The 21980-nt window shown below is 47.2% G+C and overlaps 2 protein-coding genes across 2 annotated transcripts in view; one reads left to right on the forward strand and one right to left on the reverse strand.

The window, feature by feature from the left end:
- Nucleotides 1–703: 703 nt before the first annotated feature.
- On the reverse strand, nucleotides 704–2155 carry LOC134475342 (DDB1- and CUL4-associated factor 12-like protein 2). Its single transcript, XM_063245615.1, has one exon. The coding sequence runs from the start codon at nucleotides 2153–2155 to the stop codon at nucleotides 704–706; it is 1452 nt and encodes a 483-aa protein (XP_063101685.1).
- LOC100715938 (PNMA family member 6A) overlaps nucleotides 2154–21980 on the forward strand; it is a 36661-nt gene continuing 16834 nt past the window's right edge. The window contains 1 exon segment of the mRNA XM_063245616.1: nucleotides 2154–2371. Coding sequence (XP_063101686.1) covers nucleotides 2154–2371 — 218 coding nt within the window.

Below are 21980 nucleotides of genomic sequence, written 5' to 3' on the forward strand. Positions count from 1 at the left end.
CCGAAACACTTGAGTACCGGGGACATGCACTACACACTCCGTACACTTCTATCACAGTGAGCCAGTGAAATGCTTCTAAGAGTACACCACATAGAACTGGAATTGATTTTCACACTGCATATGCGCTACAGGACGAATTAATTCTCAGCACAGACGCCCAAAGACTGTTAGAATATGTCCAAAATTAAAGGTATATATTGTCTGTCACAAAAACTCGATAAATCAATAACTGAAACGTTTCTGTTCTCGTAGCAGTAAGAAGAAAACAGAAAAGGAATACAGTTGTAGGGCAATGGCAGTATCTCTTCCAGACAGAATATGTGAATGGGTCAGGACGGAGGGTCACTGAGGATTAACCTAAACTGTCTGTTCAGTTAATTATGTGAGGTGTCCACACCACCTCCTCTCCAGGAAAGCAATGGTTAACGTGCTGCGGACGTGCACTGGTGAAAAAATACGGCATTAAACACTAACGCCAGATGTTTGTATGGAAATTCAGACAGATGGTGTCAGGAAGGAGAAGAAAGATTGAAACTCAACTTTTGATTTGATCAAAGATCTCCATCTCTCCGAAGCCCACTGGCAGGGTGTTCCACCTGAAAGACAAAAGACACAGTGAAGACTCACAAATGCAGCCTGGAGAGGGAAAGTTAGACTGAACTGAAAAGGAAATGAAGGTACTTGGAGGAGGAGGCAGCTGTCCTTAGCTCCAGAGGCCTGCATAGCTCCCACGCAGTTCTGAGGCCAGAGGCCCTCCTCCCATGAACAGCTTCATTTCAGGCCAGTTGTAGCAGTGGGTGTAGATCCCGTAAGGGATGTCCTGGATACTGGGGTAATAATTCATCCAGTGGTCATCCTGGTCGGCCCAGTGTTTGCTACAGGAGAGTCTGAGCTTCCTGCCTGTGGGCTCAAAAAGGGACTCTGGGCTGGTCGCAGACATCTCTTCCAGGAACCTGCGTTTGCGGATGTCAAAGAATATCAGGCAGCTGTGGCCCGTGCCCATGGTAATGATATGCTGATGGAAGCTCATGGAGCACACACCAATGCCATCCTCTATGTTGCACACGGGCCTGACCCCGATATTGGGGTGGCCTTTGCGCAGATCCAATAAGCAGACGTGTGACTGGGAGCCCACGGCATAAAGGGACAATTCCTCCGAGTAGCTGAGGCACGTGTTTTCTTGGTCAAAGGGCAGGCTAAAAGACTGCAGCCTGGTCAGGGTGCTCTGGGCTTTCCACAGGTGGAAGTAGCCATCCAGGGACACTGCTGCCAGCTCCTGTCTCTTACCACCGAAAGCCACGGCTTGCACCTTGGAGTTGCCATAGTGGATGCTGGATCCAGGGATGAGCTCTTTGTTCCTTGGACGGATATGGGCATATGGTGGGACCTTCGCTTCACTGCTGCAAGCCGTGCTGCCAGTCAGCCTGTCAGGATCCACTTCCCATACTGCCAAGGAGCCGTCCCAAGAGCCACTCACGACCGCGGCGTCACTGATCCACGCCATGGAGGTGATGGAGTCCCTGTGGCCACGGCGGTCGCCCACGCACACGGGGTCTAGCATGGGCAGCTGATAGACTGCGAGGCTGTTGGAATTTTCGCCCCCCGTGGCCAGTAGCGTCTTGGAGGGATTCAGCTCGATGGCGCGGATGCCAGAGGCAGGGTGTACCCGGTACCATCTGGGCCGCCTGTCCTGCAGCAGGGGGATGGGAGTGACGTGGTCGGAGTGCACATCCACCATGAAGAGGGTGTTGCACTTGGTGCCACACACCACTTGGCGGTCATTCAGCCACTGCGACGAGAACACCTTGTCCACTGCGCCCAGGTGCAGCCGGCGTTCGGTCAGCAGCTCTGGCAGTTGGGACGCTAACCTGCAGCCCATTTGGCCCCTGACGCCCTGGAGACTGGGGCGGCCCCGCATGCCCAGGGCGCGGTGCTGCAGATAGTGCACCAACGAGCGACTCCCCGCCTGCTCCTGCTCCTGGAGGCGCAAGGTGTGTGAGGACCTGCCCGAGGGGCCCGCCTGGGTCCAGCTCCGGGGGACCCCTCTCTCCGTCCTGAAACCTTCTTGCTGTGGCACCGTGACACTCCTGAAGCTCGAGTCTCTGCTGCCTCTGCCGAGGCTGGGTTGATCGCTGGCGCCAAGACAGGTGGCCATGGTGACTGTCCGCACACCTGGCGCACCAAGCAAGGGACAGTGGTGTCTCCTCCTCAGTCAGGAGAGCCGGGTCCCAAGGGCCAAGAGGCTGGGCAGCGGATGGTCCCTCTGCCAACGGCGTCCTGTGTACCTGGACGGCGAGCGAGCGAGCGAGGGTGGCAGCTGGGTGAGGAAGGTGCTGCTGGAGAAAGCGGAGTGTGGCGCCCGGCGGGTGAGGTAGGTAAGGGTGGTGATGCCACCTGCGGGTGGTCAAGACATAAGGAAGACCCAAGGACACTGAGGGAGGTGTCGCAGGGAGTGGGGAGGGAAGAAGTCCCTTAGGGCAGTTGTGGGAAGAACCAGCGCAGCAAGAGAGGAGGCTAGGGGCGGGCCGAGGGAAGGTTCTGGAAGCAGAGGCCAAGGAAGACAATCCTTTGGGGAGGGGCTAGGAAGAAAGTTAGTGATTGGGCAGAAGTCCATCAAGGGGGTGGAGACCACGGCAGGGCAGGGGGCGTGGCTGAATGTATTTGCCGGGGGTGAGGGGTGGGGGGTTGGGGGATGGGTGTGGGTCGAAAGTCCGTTTCATTGACTGCAGGAAGGAAGCCTGCGAATATGCCCTGGGTGCGAGAGTGGAGGGAGAGAGTGGGGTAGGGGCGGGGTGAGTGAGAGGAAGAAAGTCCATTGGGTCTGGGCCAGGAGGTAAGTCAGTGATTGGACAGAAGTCTGTGAGAGGGGTGTCACCATGGTTGTGCAGGAGGCTGGACCGAGTGTAGTGGAGGGAGAGGCGGGCGAGCGATAGAAAGTCAGGTGGGTTGGCTGCAAGAAAGAAGTCAACCAGAGACAGTGAATCAATAAACATGGCGGGTTGGAGGAGTGGCTTAGTGTAGGAGTGGGCGGGTCCAGCCAGGAAAAGCAAGCCCATTGAGCAGGGGTGGGCAGGAAATCACGGATTGGACAGAAGCCCGGGACAGGGGTGTGGATCACCGGGGGGGGAGGGGCGTGGGAGGGGCTCGGGGTTGGTGAGAACTCAGTGGGCGGGGTCAGAATTCGGAAGTCAGGGTGAGGACCTCAAAGCCTACCTGGCTAAGTGTAGGTGGGGTTGGAAGGGGTACAGTGGGAGCGAAAAGAAGTCCATTGGGTGGGCGGCAGGAAGGAGGTCCCTGATTGGCAGGAAGCGGGTGAAGGATTTAGAGCTCCTTGTGGGCAGAGCTGAATGTAGGTGGCAGTACTTTGGGAGGGAAAGGAGTTGTTCAGCTGCTGGAGAGAAACCAGTGGTTGGCAGAAAGTCAGTGATAACGTGTGGACCACACATGGGGCAGGTCTGAGTGTAGCTGGGGATCGGTAGGAGGGCCAGAAAGTGGGTGACATGGCTGCAGGAGGGAAGTCAATGATTGGCAGTGACGTGGAAGGCGTTGGGGATCCCGCTGAGTTTAGGTTAGGGATCGCGGGAGGTGGAGAGAACGTCCACTGGGTTGGGGGCAGCAAGGCAGTCAGTGAGGGGTGGCTCAGGAGGAGCGCAGCTTGGGGCTGGGTGTTGGTGGGCAGCAGTGAGAAGGGAAGAAGCCTGTTGGGTTGGCGACAGGAAGTCAGTGAAGGGGCAGAACTCAGTGACTGGTGTGCAGATACTGGGTGCAGAGGGTGGGTGGTGAATAGGTGGGAAGCTTGGGGGAGCCAGGCATGCAGGGTATTCTGGGTAGAGCACAGGTACCAGAAGTCTGCGGGAGACAGCGGTGACATGTAAAATGGGGAAAAGACCTAAAGGGTGTTGGGAGAAATGTGCTCTCTTGTCCAGACCCAAAGAATGGGTTTCAGGGGCAGGAGAAGCAGCAAAACAAGGCTGCTAATTCACTCCAGGCTGGGTGTTCCTACGACCCACAGGCACTTCCGGGGCCGTCACAGCGGGCAGCAATTTTACCTCCTGGCATGCGGGTCGCTTCCTCTTCTCCACATGGGCTGGGTGCTGGGTACTAGGTCGGGGCACAGTGTTCCCCAGCGATGCTCAGGTAAGCGGGGCCCCAGCCACCCGCCCTCTTATGTGAGTTTGGATCTCTTTTAGTTGCACCTACTCTTTAATTCTGCAACTTGTGGAGAAGCACAGTTGCTGTTTACAGATTCCATGGATAGGAGCTTGCAGCGCCGCAGTTTCCGCTGTTGCTCCTTAGCCCTAGCTAAGACAATATGCTTTTCTCCTCCCGCCCTCTGCTCATGCCCACATTCGGTGGTGGCCTCCTTTGTAGTTTCTCTCTTCCCATGGCCCTTTGCTTGGAGACCCACTTACTGCATAAACTTTTCCCTCTAACTTTCCACTCTGACTTACCGGTTTCATCTTGAACGTGCACCACTTTAACTTTCTATTTCTTACAGGTGGCAGCTGTTGGAAGAGATTCCTGGAAAGCTGTGTGTCAAGTCCTCCAATGCCCAACTTGGTGTTTCTCTCCCTTCGCCACAGCAGCCAACAAGCTGCTTCAACAAAATCCGGAACCTTAAATCCATACAGTCAAGGGAGCATCTCAAAGGAGCCTTGATCGTGCTGTCCCTGTAGGAACCACCACTGTGCACATAAAGTCACCCTGGGAGAACCGTGACTAGAACGAGACACTGAAAATGGCAGGGAGTAAGGCTAGTGGAAAGTGGCAGGGGGATCCCCCTTTCTGTGCGCCTCTTCCTGGGGTGCCTCTAGTACTGACAGTAGAGTGGGGGCTGGGAGCTCACTCCCTTCCAGCCACTTGAGTTTGGGGAACACCTCAGGGCCAGTCTTCCTGCCATTGCTCTGAAAGAGGCAGAAAACAACACAGCAGAGGACAAGGAAGTCCTTGAGGCTCCAGGCCAGAGCACCAGTCACCTTAGATCTCCTGGCCTGACCTTCAGTAACCTTCGCCCCCTCTACCCTTGTTAACGTTTGATGTGCATGGGCCACATCTCCTACATGTGATTTAATCACAGTGAACTTGAGGACACACATGCTTTTGGCGAGCCCCGACTCAGGATGGCTCAGCATCCTGCCTTCATCCCTATAGAACCTTGGGCCCCCATCTCTCATGTCCAGCTGTAGAGGCTTTGTTAAATGACCACTTCTTGTTTAAAAACTTTTTGTATTTTATTTTAAAGAGATTAAGACAAAAGAGGACAGAACAAAGCAGATCAGAACAGAACAGTGTAAGCAACACAGCACTTCATCACAAGACAACTGGATATTAACAGGAGCTCTCTTTCTTTGAAATAGTTGAGCATACCTTCACATACAGTAGTATCAAACATAACAAAATAGAATAAGACCATTCAAGAGAATGAAAGTATTACAGGGCATTGAGAACCAAATACCAGAAAATGAACAATGGCTACCATAATATCTCATTTTCCATAAATATTTGTTTATACTGTCACACATATTAAAATCCAATAAAACACAACAGGAGAGAACCAATGGAAACAGAAGAACAAAAGCATGGTAGGACTTCATAGCAAGGTGATAGTAAATCAGCAATGGCTGCCATAATGTCTTGTTTTCTTCAAGATACTTGTTCATACCATCACACGTAATAAAATCTAACCAAACAGAATAAAACCATTCCAACTAATGAATGAAAACACTGTAAGGCTTCAAAGCAATGTAATGGGGAATCGTGATATATCATAAAATCTTACGTACTCTTACCATTTCTTACACTATGGAGGCTATATGATATTTGTACATGTGAGTTTGATTTATTTTGCTTATGAGTGTGATCTCAAGTTGCGTCCATTTATTTATAAATATCTCAATGTGATCATTCTTTATAGATGAGTAGTACTCCATTGTATAAAAACACCACATCTTTTTTTATCCATTCCTCAGTTGATGGTCACTTAGGTTGTTTCCAAGATCTGACTATTACAAATTGTGCTGCTATAAACATGGGTGCACGTATATCGCTGTGGTATGATGTTTTCAGTTCTTCTGGGAATATGCCTAGAAGTGGAATAGCTGGGTCGAATGGGACTTCCAATCCCAGCTTTTTAAGGAATCTCCAGACTGACCTCCACAGTGGTTGCACCAGTCTGCACTCCCACCAACAGTGCAGGAGAGTTCCTTTTTCACCACAGCCTCTCCAGCATTTGTTGTTGGTGGTTTTCTTGATCCTGGCCATTCTTTCTGGAGTGAGATGGAATCTCAGTCTGTGGTTTTAATTTGCATTTCTCCAATGAACAATGATGCTAAACATTTTTTTCATATATTTGTTTGCCATTTGTATTTCTTCATCTGAGAACTCTGTGTTCATCTTGGATGCCCATTTTTGGACTGGGTCTTTGAATTTGGGGGCCTGAGTTTTTTAAATTCTGTATATGTAAATGACCACTTCTTGTGGGTTTCACCTGCTCAGAGTGCAGCGTCACAGCACAGGATGTAGTGGGTATGAAGATTCGTCCTAGCACAGCGGCTTGTTCATTAGCAGATGCGCCTGTTATTCCTGTATTGTCTGTACTCCAATTTGGCACTTTGCAAAACTTTCAAGTTCATCTGGTGACACAGGCATCTACCTCTCATCCATAGATGTGTGCTTGGGGATGTATGAATATTTAATAATGATTTGCATTATCATTAATTTGAAATATTATTGTCAGTGCTATTTATTTATATGGAAATATACCTTAATATGATCAGTTTAGGGTTGAACACGCTTATCCTATAGTGTAATGGGTGTACTAAATGTGTCCAGCTGAGAATTTTAAGTGGGGTTTACATTTTGGCTCGAGTTTATATTAGGAGCAACCGCACCACCACCACCATTCTAGGGCTTCTATTCCGATTAGGTCTTATTTTCAGGGAAACACAGTGAAAGCAGAATGACTGGGAGTTGCTCGGGCAGAGAAAGCTTTTCTGAAATGTGGCCCCTGGGCAGAGACCTGGCAAAGCAAGAGCAAGTTGTGTCACATTAGGGAGGACATTATGCATTATTCTAGGAAGAAGTGGCACAAGCCAGAGGGTCCTGGGGCGGGGGACTTCTGGGCACCTTGGCTTCCTGGGCTCATATAGCTGGGCTTCCACTCATAGTCCTGCTTTGCTGCCCCTGCCGTGTCCTGGCAGAGAGGTCCTGGTCACCGCACAGTGACCAGCACTGGACGTGCTAACTCTCTGCACGGCCAAGTCGCTCCTGTGTCCGCAGCTCAGATTTTGATATGGGACTCATGTGAGGAGCAGCCCCCAGCGGGTGAATGAGAAGGGGAAGTGGCTGCTCTGTCCCACTCCAATGAGCCCACACTGTGAAAGCGCACAGTGCTTGGCCCCACGCGTGGCCCTGATGGGCGGTAGAGTACCACAGCGATACAATGCATCAAAGCACTTAGAAGGCAACGCGCCACGTGAACACCACTGATGACTGCTAATTGCCTTAGACTGTTGCTGTCGAAAACTACTGGCTTACATAAATTCTAAAGAGCCTTGACTTTTCCAGTCTTGCATAGTCTAAGGAAGTCTGGAGGCTTCCTTATCACCTAAGGGGTGAAGAGCACAGGTGCGGTCCACAGCAGCACACTGAATTCCATGCATGTATGCTGCAGTTTGCACTAGACGTGACACCCTAGCCTTAGAGAGATGGTTCTACATTCATGTCTAATGCGAGTGGGCTCTGTGGCAGAGTGACGTCGCCAGTAACCAGGTCCACAGGCCAGCTGGAGTCTGCGCCATGGGGCACAGAAACAGCCCCACAGCAAACAGAAAGTGAGTGATTTCAGTGACCTCCTCTCAGTACTCCAGGATCCTATCATACAGGGAGCACGGGCCTGCTCCACTGGCAGGCAGGTTGGTCCCTTCTTGGTTCCATGGGAACCAAGCAAACAGCCATAGCACTTATAAAGCTTTGCCTTCCCCTTCTACTTCTGCACTTTTGCATTGCGTGGAAAAGCACATTCTGAATGATTTTCGAGTTGTAGTGTTTTCCCTGCTTTATTCAAATTCAAAGTTTATACTGTACCACTCAGTCACCTCAAGGTCAGCAACCTGGGAGCATTTTCTTTTCTGACATTTCTTCAGCCACGTGCAGAAAATCAGGTTCTGTTCTTTTCCCTTTGTAAAAAGGCTAGATGATTCTCCTGCTCAGTGCAGAGGGAACAGGAAAAGACCAGATTCCTACAAAGTGAGAGGAAAATGCTTAAGGAAATGCACCCATTTTCCTCTTGCATAAAAGAGGTTAAAAATTCTCTCCCTTCCAGTATCACACTAATCCGATTAGTGTCCACGCAACGGGGTCAAACAGAATCTCAGGAGATTAAAAAATCTATTGGGTGAAGTACTAGGTTGTTGAAACAGTCATGCTGTGACCTCTATTGTTATATTGTTATGTCCTGTTTTATCTCAATCTCCCCCTTATTGTTTTAAAAAATTATTTAGTCATTTCTTATGTTTGTCTTAATTAAAGAAAAAATTCAAAAAATTAGGATATATAAATAGTAACTCTTTTTGATTTCCTATTAACTTGTTTTGAATTCCTGTAGTACTCCCACGATCTTGTTTTGACTGATTAGATTCTGTTCCATTCTATATGATAGTATCAAGTTTGAAGACATAGGCAACTACTTTGAAGACAATAAGATTCACTAAGATACCCATTCTGGTTTGACTATTGTCTTCTTTGGAAGTCCTGTAATGTTTACAATGCCTAAGTTTTATTGGTCTTGTTCTCTACTGTTTTGTCCAACTTTATAATATCTAATGAGATAGACAATTCTTTTTAAGGAAACAAGGGACAACGTTGATAACCACTGTTGATAAACTTGTACTCTGTTCTATACCATGTGCTATGTCTATCCTTGGTATTGACTGACAGCTTTGTTTTGCCATATTTGACTGTATTCTTCCCCCCCCCCAAAAAAAAAGTAATAAGCACTAAGGAGTAATAAAATCCAAAATGTGTAAATTTTGTTGTAAAAAAGAGAGGGAAAAAAAAAGAGCTCTAACGGATATAACAGCAAGTGTGTTTAGGGGTGTTAAATAGCTGACTATATCAATGTTTTTGGATCATTGAACACAGCTGTTTGCAGTCTCCCTGTTTGAATGTCCACCTTGTATTCTTTGATACTGTGATTTGAGGAACTATTTTCAAGATGATAATATGTAATCTACTAACAGGTGATTTCTTACTGTTATGTATTTTTTTTTTTGTAGTTCTGTATTACGTGTACCCTTACACCGCTTTGGTTTGTTTTGTGTTTTTCTCTTTTTCCTCTTAAATAAAAAAAAAGTCTATTGGGAATGTGGAGATTAAGAGCCACCAAAAGACAGAGCATCGGAACTAGAAGGTAGTTCGGTGGTGAAGGTTTTTTCAAAGGTAATTCAACAGCATGAGACTATAAAAAATGGATGGAACAGCAGCTAGGCGACAAAATACAGACTGAGACTCATTGGCAATAACAAAATCTTAGACAACAGTACAAGTGGCATAAAAGTCTATTTACAGGTGGGACAGCACAACACTTTCCAAACACGAAGAATTTAACATGCAGGTAAATGAGGCAAATGGAAACCCAAATGTCATGATCAGAAAAAGGAACGCTCTATGGCACATCATTTGCAAATTCCCAGAAGTGTAACATAAAATGTTCCCTAACAGAATCATTAAAGCCTTAGAGAAAGCAATGAATCACCCATGGAGGAAAATCCCCTAGAATTACATCAGATTTGTCAGTACAAATTTTAAAGGCCATAATACCTTGAAGTGCTTCAAGCCCTGAAAGAAAAGCCCTAACTCAGAACGCAAAAGTAGCTTTCAAAATTGATGGGAAAATGAGGCATCTTCATAAAAAGGAGCTCAAAAAGCAATGCATGAAGGCCAAGTGACTTCTCTGAAAACTTCTCGAGTACGTCCTAGAAGTGGACAATGAAACAAACAATTCTAAAAGGACTCATAGAACAAAGACCTCAGCGGCTGAGCTGTTAACCAGATGGGGAACAACGTGACCCAGTAGGAGGGAAACACAGCCATCACCTTGCAGGAAAAACCTTATATGAATGGTCCAATTCCCCAATCCAAAGACACGCATAGGCAGATTGGGTCAAAATAATATGCTGTACACTGGAAATGAGCTTAATACAAAAAGCCATTCCTAGACTAAGAATCCCACGATGGAAAATGACTCCAGGCAACAAGAATCAGGGAACAAGGAGGAAGAGCTCTTTACTTTCAGACAAAGTAGACATCAAACCAAACATCAGAAGAGCGAAAGCTCACTATATATGGATGGGGGGAATAATTCAACAGGAAGTGATAGCAGCTATAAAGGTACATATGCAGATCTCAGCACACCCAAATGCATAAAGCTGCTGGGCAAAAAAGGCCAGGGAATCATCAGTACAGCGCTCTTGGGGGACATCGATATCTTGCCATCCCAAATGGGCAGATCGACCAGGCAAAATCAGCAAAGACGTTTCAGAGATGAACTGAATCTTCAAACACGTGGACCTACCAGGTCTCTACAGAGTGTTCCACCCAGCAACAGAAGACACACTGTCCTCAGCAGCACATGGAACTTTCTCCAAAACAGCACACACTGCCAGTTAACATGATTAAGGCAAAAGAGAGGTTATGGCTCCGGCACTGTTAGCAGACTCACATTCCACTCTCAGAGGCCTGAAGACTAAAACTATTAAGGCTCGCTATGCATCAGCAATGACTGGAACTCTTCAAGGTTTTAAAACACAATCTAAGGTTGACCTGAAAGGACCCCATCCTCGTTCTAAGTACTGATCCTGCAGTCTCCTTCTCCTGAGGTGCTTAGTGAAATGATGGATGTTTCTTTCTAACTGGCACTGCTTAGCTTTCTCCTCTATTAATACAAAGCCCCGGTGCTTTACCTCTAAGATTCCAAAGGGTTTCCCAAACTGTTCTGCCACTTCTTGGCAGTGAAAAGTGATTGCACCAGGCACTCTGGACTTCGTTGAATGGGATTTACCATCCTACGTCTCAACCTTAACTGCAAGCACAGTGTGATAGAAAAAGCCTAACGTCTTTCAAGTTCCTATGGATACTTGTCTCAAGTTGGTGAAAGTTTAGTTTTCATTACTGCTTTGCATTTCAAAGAGAGGTCTCTGGAGAGGTTTCCAGAAAATGGGAGGGCATGTCCTCTACCCGAATCGGCAGAAACAATGTTGTCAAGATGCCATATTTCCCAACCCGAGGTACAGCATCAAAGCCATCTCATTCCAATGACCGCCAGCACTGCTCAAAGAAATGGAGAAAACAATCCGGAAATACGGGGAACCCAGGAACCGGGAGTGACGGAGCAGAGCGCAACCGTGGTGGGCCCTAAGAGCAAGGAGGGAGGCATCACAGTCCCAGATCTCAAGTTGTACCTTGGAACCGCACAGGTAACACAGCTGATACTGGCACAAGAACAGGCACGAGGGTCAATGAAACGGAACACAGAACACAGGAAAAGCCTGGCCACATTCCGACAGCTCATCCTTGGCAAAGGGGCCGCACAATTATCTAGAGACCAGAGAGCCTCTGTGGAAAACAGTGCTGAGAAATTTAGCTATCCACATGCAGAGACCAGGACCTCTCAGCTCACACTAAAAGGAAATCAAAGTAGAACAAAGATCTAACATCACAACAGAACCACCTCGCCAGCGGGAAAATCAGGTAAGTGAAACTCTAGAAGTCAGAGGCATAGGCAAAGTCTGTCCACAAAGCACCCCAGCTGCACAAGATATAGCATACAAAATCAGCACATGGGATGGTAGCAAATTTAAAAGCTTCTGCACAGCAAGGAGAGCCTGTCAAACAGTGAAGAGACGGCTTGCAGAATGGGGACAATGATTTGTTAGCCATGCCTCAGAGTAATGATATGTAGAAAGATCTCAAAGAAATTCCCCCATCACGATCAAATATCCAGTCAGGAAATAGGCAGCTGAAATGAATAGATATTTTGCAGAAAAAGAAATGCCAGTGTAAATAACTACGTAAATAATGTTCTGTGTTGCTGGACGTTAGAGAAACGAAAATCAAAAGACACTGAGATTGCTTCTTACTCCACAGAGAATGGAAAATATCAAGACAACAACTAATAACCAATCATGGCAAAGCTGGGGGGGACCTCCTGGGATTTTGCTGGGAGTGGAAAGCAGTGCAGTCATTATGGAAATCAGCACGGATTCTGCCCTGAAATCCTAAGAGCAGGGATTCTACTTTATCCAGTGAGTCCGCTTTTGGTGTGTCCCCCAAAGAGCGAAAGAAATGCATTACCGCTGTATCCACGCGCACCAAAGTGTACAGCAGCACAATTTGTCACAAACGAGTCACAGAAGCGGCCTATAAGGTCGGCAGCAGATGAATGGATTTCAAGCTGTGCTGTGAGGGCCAAGATGCAGCTCAGTAGCATAGCACCTGCCTGACAAATGCAAGGTCCACAGCTTGATTCCCAGGGCGCGCGCGCACACACACACAGACACGCACAGACACACACACACACACACACACACACACACACGTATCATTTACTCACCATGGAATACCTCTCAGCTATAAAGAATGATAAACTTGAAACATGGTTGAGAAAACGTGTGCTCCTCGGGAGCGTGATGCTAAGTGGGATTAGTGAGAGGCTCAAGTTTCAAGACCTTATTGTTTCCCACATGGGAGAAAACCGAAGTATGCACAGTGAGAGACTGAAATAAAGAAAATGACTCAATTGTAGGATGATCCATGCAAAGCAAGACCAGAAGAGAGAGGGAAATGAATCACACACAGACGCCTAAATACTGCATAGGGTCTCTTCTGCGAGAAAAACAAAACATACACGGAAAGCAAAACACGTGACAGTCCGAGGGAAAGGAGGAGGTGGAAGTTTGGCAGAGGGAAGAGGATGAAGAGAAGGAGGGGGAGGGCAGAGGAGGAGGCAACAGGATGCAAACGCTTTAAGATGGGCTGTGAATGCGCAGTGACTCCACACAAGGCAGAGGTCATTAGGGGCTGCAGCAGGGTGCCCACATGACCTTCGCTCCGTGTAGAAACGGCCACGTATTGGTGGCTGCTTACATGCACACCGTGGAGGAAACTCAGGAAACTACTACACGCACTTTGCTGGCGACAGCTGCACTTCAGTCAAAATGGAGGCGAGCGAGAATCTCCTTCTTAGGCCGGATAAGCAGATGTCACACAGCTGTGCGCCACATGCTCCCTTTCTGATAAAGGGAAGCTCTTCTGGAAGCAGGCAGTCCCCAAACGGGCTTCTGCAGCTACCCAACCTCCGTTGAGGACCTCCCCGATGCATCTGGGCGGCTGCCGGAGGCTGACAGTGCCAGACAGGAAGTGGCATCTGAGAAAAGCAGGAAACGGGGATTGGAGGGGCACTTGATGGAGAATGACCACTGAGGGCCTGAACAGACTGCTCACCACGGCCATGGCCCGCCCTCCACTCAGTCATACTCTGGCCCTGAGCCTGTGCTCAGCTCCTTTACCGAGCAAGCAGCCCTCTCCCCATGCACTACGCTGCAATGAGCTGGGGATGCACCTTAGACCGTGTGCTCAGCGTGACAGCCACCGGCCACATAGGGCCACGGAGCCCTGGGGACATGTGGAGGCACACCCCAGATAGGACAAACCCTTGCTAGACCCGGAGCCTCGTGCCATCCAAAGTGGAAGCTCGGGACTCCTGGACGTGGAGCACAGGAGGGGTCAGTAGGTGGAGCGGAGGTGGGGTGAAGGTGTACAGTACACCCCGCACTGTGAGGCTGAGCACGGGGAACTGCAGCAACTCTGTGCAGGGTTTCATGTTCACTGCATGAGGAAACCGGGATGTTTGGAGTCAGTCTGCTTAAGCAGCACGTACTATGACGATGAACTGCAGCGTACTGGATTAAAAGGTGGCCACGTACACACTCTTCTCATCTAGGCAGCTCACACCTGAAGCGCACACTGCATTCCAGTGCACTCACCTCCCTGCCTTAGGTGTTCCTGGCTTCATTGCACAGCATGGGCAGCCCTGGTGTGGTGCAGGCCCTGTGAGCTATTCTGTCTGGCTGTTCCACTCCATATGGAGTTTCACTCCATATAAATTTCAGAATCATTTTGTTGATATCCACAAATTGACTTGAAGGATTTTGATTGGGATTGTGTGGAGTGTATGTATCAAGGTGGGAAGAAGTGACATCTTGATTGTATTGTATTGAGTCTTTCTACTTTGAGGAGTGTGTGTGTGTTGCATAATTTTGCTGTATAGTGGGAAGGAACATGTAACCTGCAATATTACAGTGTTGGAAACTGAGGCATGGAATGGCACTTTTATGGTTAAGTTTTTTGTTTTATTCTTGAGGCAACATCTTACTATGAATCCCAGGCTAGTCTAAAACTCATGACTCTCCTGTTAGCCTCTTGAGTGTTAGAATTACAGACATGCATCACCACTCCCTGTTTGAAATGGTGCTTTCAATGGAGGTACTGTTGAAAAAATATAGACAGCTCATGTGAAAAAGTAAGTGGAAAATAAGTATTAATAGCAAAGTTGCTTGTTTCAAAGTGAAATGTGGAAGAGAAACATGGAGGGATAGAGTTTCCAGAAAGTTAGGCCCTTATGAAAAACATAAACTAGAGATTGTGTATAATAGGCATGTGCCATTATGTTCAATACTGCTTTGTGGGCTTACATGGTGAACTTTGGATTTGGGGGCCCCACTGGGTTTGTCCTGGGGGAAGTTGGGATTTCCCTTATTTCAGGCTGACCTGTGCTGTCACATTTATTTGATTTGGTCACTTGGGATCACCATGATCGCCATTCTAGAGCACACAAAACCTGGAGGGTCTCTGTGAATCAAGTCAATCTTGACAATTTTGGGAAAGATAGAGAAGACACAGGAATCATATAGGTTTAAGAACGGTCTCTAGCTTGCCTTTGGGAGGGCAGAAGATTGATCTGCAGAAGCAAAAGGTGAGATCCTACCCACTTGAAATTATCAGAATTTGGGCCTAGATTGGGACCAGCTAAGGTATACACTGTTCATGTAGTAATGGTGTTGGAATCCTCAATCAAATCATAGATCCATGAGGTTCAGTCCATTCCTCCATGGTACCATCACAAATCCCAGCCCTGAGGAACAATCCTATGTGTACATGATGTGGAGGTGGTGGTCGGAACATTGATTCTATTTTGTATTACCTCATGAAAATTGCATAAATGTCAGGTTAATTGTCAGTCACTGTACTCCATGGTGTAGATATGTTCCCCCAATTTAAGTTTTGAAAGCTTGATCCTCCATACAGTGGAGTGGGAAGGTAGGAACTAATGAGAGCTGATTGGGCCATGAGGGTGGATTCTCAGGAGAAGCAGACATCTCTGAAAGCATCCCACATCTGAAGAGGAAGAAGCTGTCTTTGTTCTTTTCAGTTTCAGCATTTCATTTTTTCATGTTCTGTGAGAGTTCCTCAATGTTTACATTAAGGTCTCTAATCAAATATCATTGGCCCTTCTGTTGATTTATTTCATATTTTGGGCTTAAAATTGGCTTAAATTTTTTGAGACTTCCCATTATTTGTTTTTCAGGTCAGCCTCTAGTACTCCCCAGGTTTTGCACGTAGACCTGTTTCTGATCTGTGTCTTCATATGAAATTCTTCAGTACCATGACACTGGGTTCCATAAAAAGTGAGTCCATCTCTTGATCTCCTTCCCCTCTGTCTACTATGCACATATATTAATAAACTAAGAAAAGTGAGTCTAATGTATACAGTGTACTTTAACCACAATCACGTTCCCTATTACTCGCCTGTGAAACCTTTCCAAAAAAGATGTGAAACTAGGGAGGGGTGTGGAGAGAGAAGAGTAATGAAGGAAATGATGAGACCGTGTTATGCACCTGTACAAATTCAGTGAAATGAAGACCATTCATCTGTATAATTAGTGTGCTCTAATAAGAAAAAGTAGCCAGACGCAAAAGAGAAAACAAAGTAATTGCACCCCTCATGCTTGGCTTTCACAGGCACTCACTTGTCCTTCTGCTTGTCCACAATGGGGAGATGCAGCCAGAAGTCCCTCACCAGGTGCTGGCACCACCACTTGGGCTCCAAAACAGAAACTTGTACTCTTTAAGAATTACCCAGTCTTTGGTGTTTTGTTCTGGCAGCTGAAAATGAATAAAGACTCTGGATAAGGCCTTCAACTTGTTGGTCAGCTGTCTGGTTACAAAGGGTGCTGACTGTTCAGAGCTGTGTAGTTTTGTATCCAGATGCTTCATTCATTATCATAACAACTCTGTTCCACACCTTTCTGCCTTTCATTTCTAAGGTCAAGCATGGTTGGCTGCAACCAAGTAGGGTGGAGGGGCATATATCTAATGCGTTGGGCCACAGCATTGTACAATCTCTTCATTTCTCAAAGGAGAGAACAGAAGAAAAATGAATGCAACCTATTCCCACTCAGAGGAAGAAAGCCCTCTCTCTTGCCATTCATGACCCTCCTCCACACACCCAAGATGCACTGCTCTAACCCTTGTCTTACTTCTTCTGTGTTCTCCAGTGGGTAAACTGTTGTGCAGAGCATCACTTTAATTATGGTTGGGACCTTTGCACTGTCTGTGATTTGCCCACAGCCAGATGATATGCATGCCATGACACGTACTCCTACACTGACTTGATGAGAAACCTCCATGTTTCTCAACATTCTGTGAGGAGGGCATTTGCTTAGATTCCCAGGCTTGTGAAGGCCTGCAAAAGGCCACATCCCAACACCTCTGTCTTGTTTGCTTATTTCTGGGGCAAAATACTCAACACCCACAATTTAAAGGTGGAAAGGTTTATTTTTGGTCACAGTATGCAGAGGCTTTAGTTCCCAGTCAGCTGGCTCCAATGGAGAGTGTCATGGCAGAGGGGCATCACAAAGAACAAACGTCCATGGCAGAGTAGGCAGAAAGCAGCAGCAGCAGAGAGCCTACCTTCCTTCACTTCCCTGGAGATTCCTATCAGGCTGTAAGGTGCCACCCACACCCAATTTGAGCCTTTCATTCTTTAACCCAGAAATGTGATAAGACAATCAGTGGACTAACGGAGTATCATACACCCTTAATCTGGTATCACACATCCTAGATCCAGCCACCTCCCAACAGCCACACCTATGATCCCATGAGGCTTTGGGGGATGTCAGTATGCAAACCCTAATAACCTCTGAGCTTTGCTGAGGCCCAGCTGTATTAAGGGCAGTTCCTTGCTTATGGGAGACCCTTGTGCAGACTCTTGCTCTAGAGTGTAACCCTAGGCCAGGCCATGAGCCTGGTGGGTAAATTGTTCCCCTTTCTGTGGGCTGGGAGGTCACTGTTGCAACTCAGGGAAATAATCATGGTGTATGTTGTAACTTATATATATATTTTTAAAAAACCCTCATAAGTCTCCCCGGAAGCAAGAGAAAATTCAAAGGTAACTCTAAGAGCAGAACAGGATGTCTTCCTAATCTAAACTTGCTTGTTTGCAGGATAACTTGCTTGTTCACAGGATTTGCCTTCCCCAGAGGATGTTTGCCTAATCTAAACTTGCTTGTTAGCTCATCCCTTACCTGAACCTTGCTATTCCCGAGAAATATGACCACCATGTTCCTGTTCTGTAGTGCATCGCAAAACAACCCCCCCCAACATTGTGAGACCAGCAGCTGTTTGCAGTTTTACAGGATAAAAACCCTGCCCTTTAGCTGTGAGGTGTGCAGTCTTCCATATTGGCTACTGGAGGCTGTGTTGCCAGGCCTGTGCTTTGATAAATAAATTTTTCTTCCCAAATTATTTTCTCTGGCTCCTTCATACCTCTGGAAACAGACCACCACATTTGGGGGCTCATCCAGGGTGGAATAACAGCCCACCGACTCAACTCCTGAGGACTGATTCGCTAAGAGTAAGTACTAAAGGTTCCCCTTTGATTTAAAGTGGTACCACAAAGTCTTAATTTTGTTTAAGAGGGGACACCCTCATCCTTGGGAGGTTGGATTCTTGTTGGAATCCTAGATTGTTTGTTTTGGAGTCTCTTGACTCATTTGGATCTTGGACCCCAGCAGGGCTGCCCTCCAATTTGATATTGGAATTTGAAGGGAAGCCTCCAGCCTAAATTCATTTATTTTGCCACAGAAAGGTTGTTTTAATTTTTACCAGTACTGGTAGTTTTGTTTTTGTTTTGTGTCTTTGTGTACTCCTGTCTTGTCTCGTGTTTTTTTGTTCTAACTTTTCCCTTCCAGGACACTGGGGTCTCAGAGGTCACGTGTTCCCTTGGACCAACTGCCATCCGTTTGGTGGCTTTGAGGATGCCTACAGTTTTCCTTTAAATCCCAGGTGACCCTCGGACCAGACAAAGAAAATACTAGGTTTTGCGATTCTCTCCATATTGTTCTATCTCTTCTTGTATTCACTAAACTTTTCTCTTGATTTCCTCCTCTCACAGAGAACCACAGCAAGCAACAATGGGTCAGTCCAGTGTGAAAACTGCTCCCACGCCCCTTTGTCTTGTCTTGGATCACTTGAAAGAATTTAAGAGGTGAGCTGAGGGTTACAGGGAGGCTGTTTTCAAAGGAAGATTAATGGTTTTTGCTTCTCAGGAGTGGCCAATAGGGACAAATGGCATCTGGCCCCCGACCGGATCCTTTGACATGAGTACTGCCCAGGCTGTCCACTGGTATGTGTTTGGGCCCCCTTCTCACCCAGACAAAATTGTTTACATTCAGATTTGGAGAGATCTCATCTATGATTCTCCACCATGGATTCATTGTTTCCTGTGGGCAAAGGTGGTAGCAACATTGAAAACGAAACCAAAATCACCTGCACCCGACTCCCAACCCTCCAGCAGAGGACCCTCTGGAAGACATCCTCCTCCCTCCCCCACATCTCCCCCTAGAGACCCCTCACCTGGCCTCCCAGTCCGATCTGGACCCAAAGCAGACCATGGCCAAATTTGCCTGACTCCACCATGGTGGCATCAGCACTCTGCCCCCTCAGAAGGTTCCCGACCCCTGGAAACCAGGGGACTCGATTTTTGTCTATACTCCTTTTGCCACTTCTGACCTGTGTAATTGGAAGGGCCAAAAACCCCCATTCTCCAAGGATCCCAAAAACCTTATTAGTCTAATTCAATCTATTATTTCCACCCATTGTCCCACCTGGGACGACTGTCAGCAGATTTTAAGAGTCCTCTTCACCTCTGAAGAGGGAACTCGCATCTGCTCTCTAGGGCGAAAAGGTGTCTTGGACCCGGACGGGACCCCCCACAGCTGATCCAGAATGACTAGATCGCTCATTTCCTTTATCCCGACACGACTGGAACCCCAACACTTCTGGAGGTAGGGAGGCTCTGACCCAATATCGCCAAATGTTTCTAGCGGCACTCTGCAGAGCAGCTAAGAAGCCCACAAATCTGTCCAAGGTGTCAGAGATAAGACAATTGGCTGATGAGTCCCCTCCTGCATTCCTGGGAGTGACTCCTAGAGGCCTATAGACTCTATACTCCAGTTGATCCGGTCGCACGTGAGAATGCAAGAGCTATTAACATTGCCTTTGTATCTCAGTCAGCCCCAGATATTAGAAAGAAATTACAGAAACTGGAGGGATTTGAGGGGATGCCCCTAAGTCAATTAATAGAGATAGCACATAGGGTATTTGACAATAGAGAGAGCTGGCAAGAGGAAACAGTAAGAAAGTCACAAAGGTATAGAACTGTTGTGCGAAAAAGAAGCTAAGCAGAAACAAAAAGAAAAGACAGATGAGAAAGACAAAAAGCAGCCCCCACTCAAAAAGAACCAATGCACCTATTGTAAAGAAATAGGACACTGGTGAAAGGACTGCCCCAAGTTAAAGGCAAGAATGGAAAGGGATGCTAAGACTTTGTTGAGCCAATAATGAGGGTGTCAGGGCTCAGATGCCCCACCCCTTAGCCCCGGATAACCTTCCAAGTGGGGGGAAAACCAGTAAATTTGCTGGTGCACATGGGTGCAACTTATTCTGTTCTAACTCAACTGTTGGGAACTCTGACTGACAACAAAGTAAACATGGTCAGTGTCACTGGAGGGCGAAAATCATACCCAAAGGTGGTAGTCCAGTTAACTCACCCTGGGCAAAAGACCACTGTGCATGAATTTCTATGGGTTCCAGAATGCCCCAATCCACTGCTAGGAAGAGACCTTCTTCATAAGTTAAAAGTCCAATTGAGTTTTCAGGTGGAGACCCCACAACTGATTCTGGGAACAACACCTGGGGAACAAATCAAGGTACTTGCCTTCCACCTTAAGGGGAAAATCATCTCCTTCTGGGAGATGATCCCACTCCAGAGACTGATAGAGATCTCCTGCAGGCTTGGCAAGCAGAGATACCAGGAGTCTGGGCTGAAAATAACCCCCTGGTCTGGTGATAAATCAAGTTCCTCTGGTAATAGAGTTGTTGCCCCAGGTGTCTGCCATCTGCCTTAGATAATATCCAATAAGTTTACAGGCCCGTCAAGGAATTGCAAAACATATCACTAGATTAAAAGATAATAAGATTCTTGTACCTTGCATCTCTCCCTGGAATACACCATTGCTCCCAGTCCAGAAGCCAGGGACCCAAGATTACCGGCCAGTGCAAGACCTCCAGGAAGTCAACAGGCAAGTGGTTACTCTGCATCCTACTGTTCCTAATCCCTACACCCTGATGAGCCTTTTGAGCCCAGAGTACATCTGGTACTTAGTCTTGAACCTAAAAGATGCTTTCTTCACCCTCCCGGTGGCTCTGGTAAGTCAACCCATTTTTACTTTTGAATGGACTGATCCAGGGACTGGAGTAACTGAACAGTTGACTTGGATGCGTTTACCACAAGGTTTTAAAAAAATGCTCCCACTTTATTTGATGAGGCCTTAGCTAGGGACCTGATGGGGTATCGAGAAGATCACCCAGAGGTCATACTTTTACAATATGTTGATGACCTGTTAGTGGCTGCTAAAACCTTTGAGGATTCCAAGGAAGCAACCAAGGCCCTGTTAATGACTTTAAATGATTTGGGCTACAAGGTTTCAGCAAAAAAGGCACAGATATGTCAGCAGACAGTGACTTACCTGGGATATCAATTACAAGGCAGAAAAAGGACCCTTTCAAATAAAAGGGTTCACTCCATCCTACAGATACCAGCACCAAAAAACAAAAATCAAGTCCGTGAGTTTCTTGCTGCAGTTGGATATTGTAGGCTCTGGATATTATACTTTATACTGGGCTGAGATAGCCCAGCCACTAGATGACTCTTTAAAAGGGCAAACGCAGGGCCCACTGGAATTGACAGACATGCAAGAGACAGCCTTCCAACAATTGAGGCAGACCCTAGCAGATGCCCCTGTACTAGGACTCCCTAACATAAACAAGCCATTTTTCTTGTATGTGGATGAGCTGAGAGGGACTGCAAAGGGGGTAATAACCCAGGAACTCGGGCCCTGGCAGAGACCAATAGCTTATCTCTCTAAGAGGGTGGACACATTTGCTGCTGGTTGGCCACCGGGGCCCTCCAGATCAATGGCTATTGAATTCAAGGATAATGCATTACCATGCACTGCTTTTAGATCCTGACTGTTGTTTTCAAGTCCTCCGCAGCCCTGAATCCAGCCCACTGCTGCCCGATGGGGATCCATCAGCCCCATAACATGAATGCTCCACCTTGATTGACAGCTACAAGAGCCTTCGATCCGACCTGACCCACAAACCTCTAGAAGGGGTACAATCATTCTTCTCAGACGGTAGCAGCTACCTGTACCAAAGTAAATGAGTTGTAGGGGTGGCTGTGACCTCCAAGACCCAGATTTTGTGGGCACAGAGGCTGGACTCTGCCACTTCTGCTCAGCAAGCTGAACTCATTGCTTTGACAGAAGCCTTGAAACTGGCTGAAGGTAAGCGGATTAACA

This window comes from Cavia porcellus, unplaced genomic scaffold (genome assembly GCF_034190915.1).
Source record: "Cavia porcellus strain 051 isolate PalLab524CR breed Dunkin Hartley unplaced genomic scaffold, mCavPor4.1 scaffold_3, whole genome shotgun sequence".
Classification (NCBI taxonomy): Eukaryota; Metazoa; Chordata; class Mammalia; order Rodentia; family Caviidae; genus Cavia; species Cavia porcellus.

Bases quoted from the DNA above. Each gene is read 5' to 3' on its own strand.
- LOC134475342 (XM_063245615.1), bottom strand. From the start codon at position 2,155: ATGGCCACCTGTCTTGGCGCCAGCGATCAACCCAGCCTCGGCAGAGGC.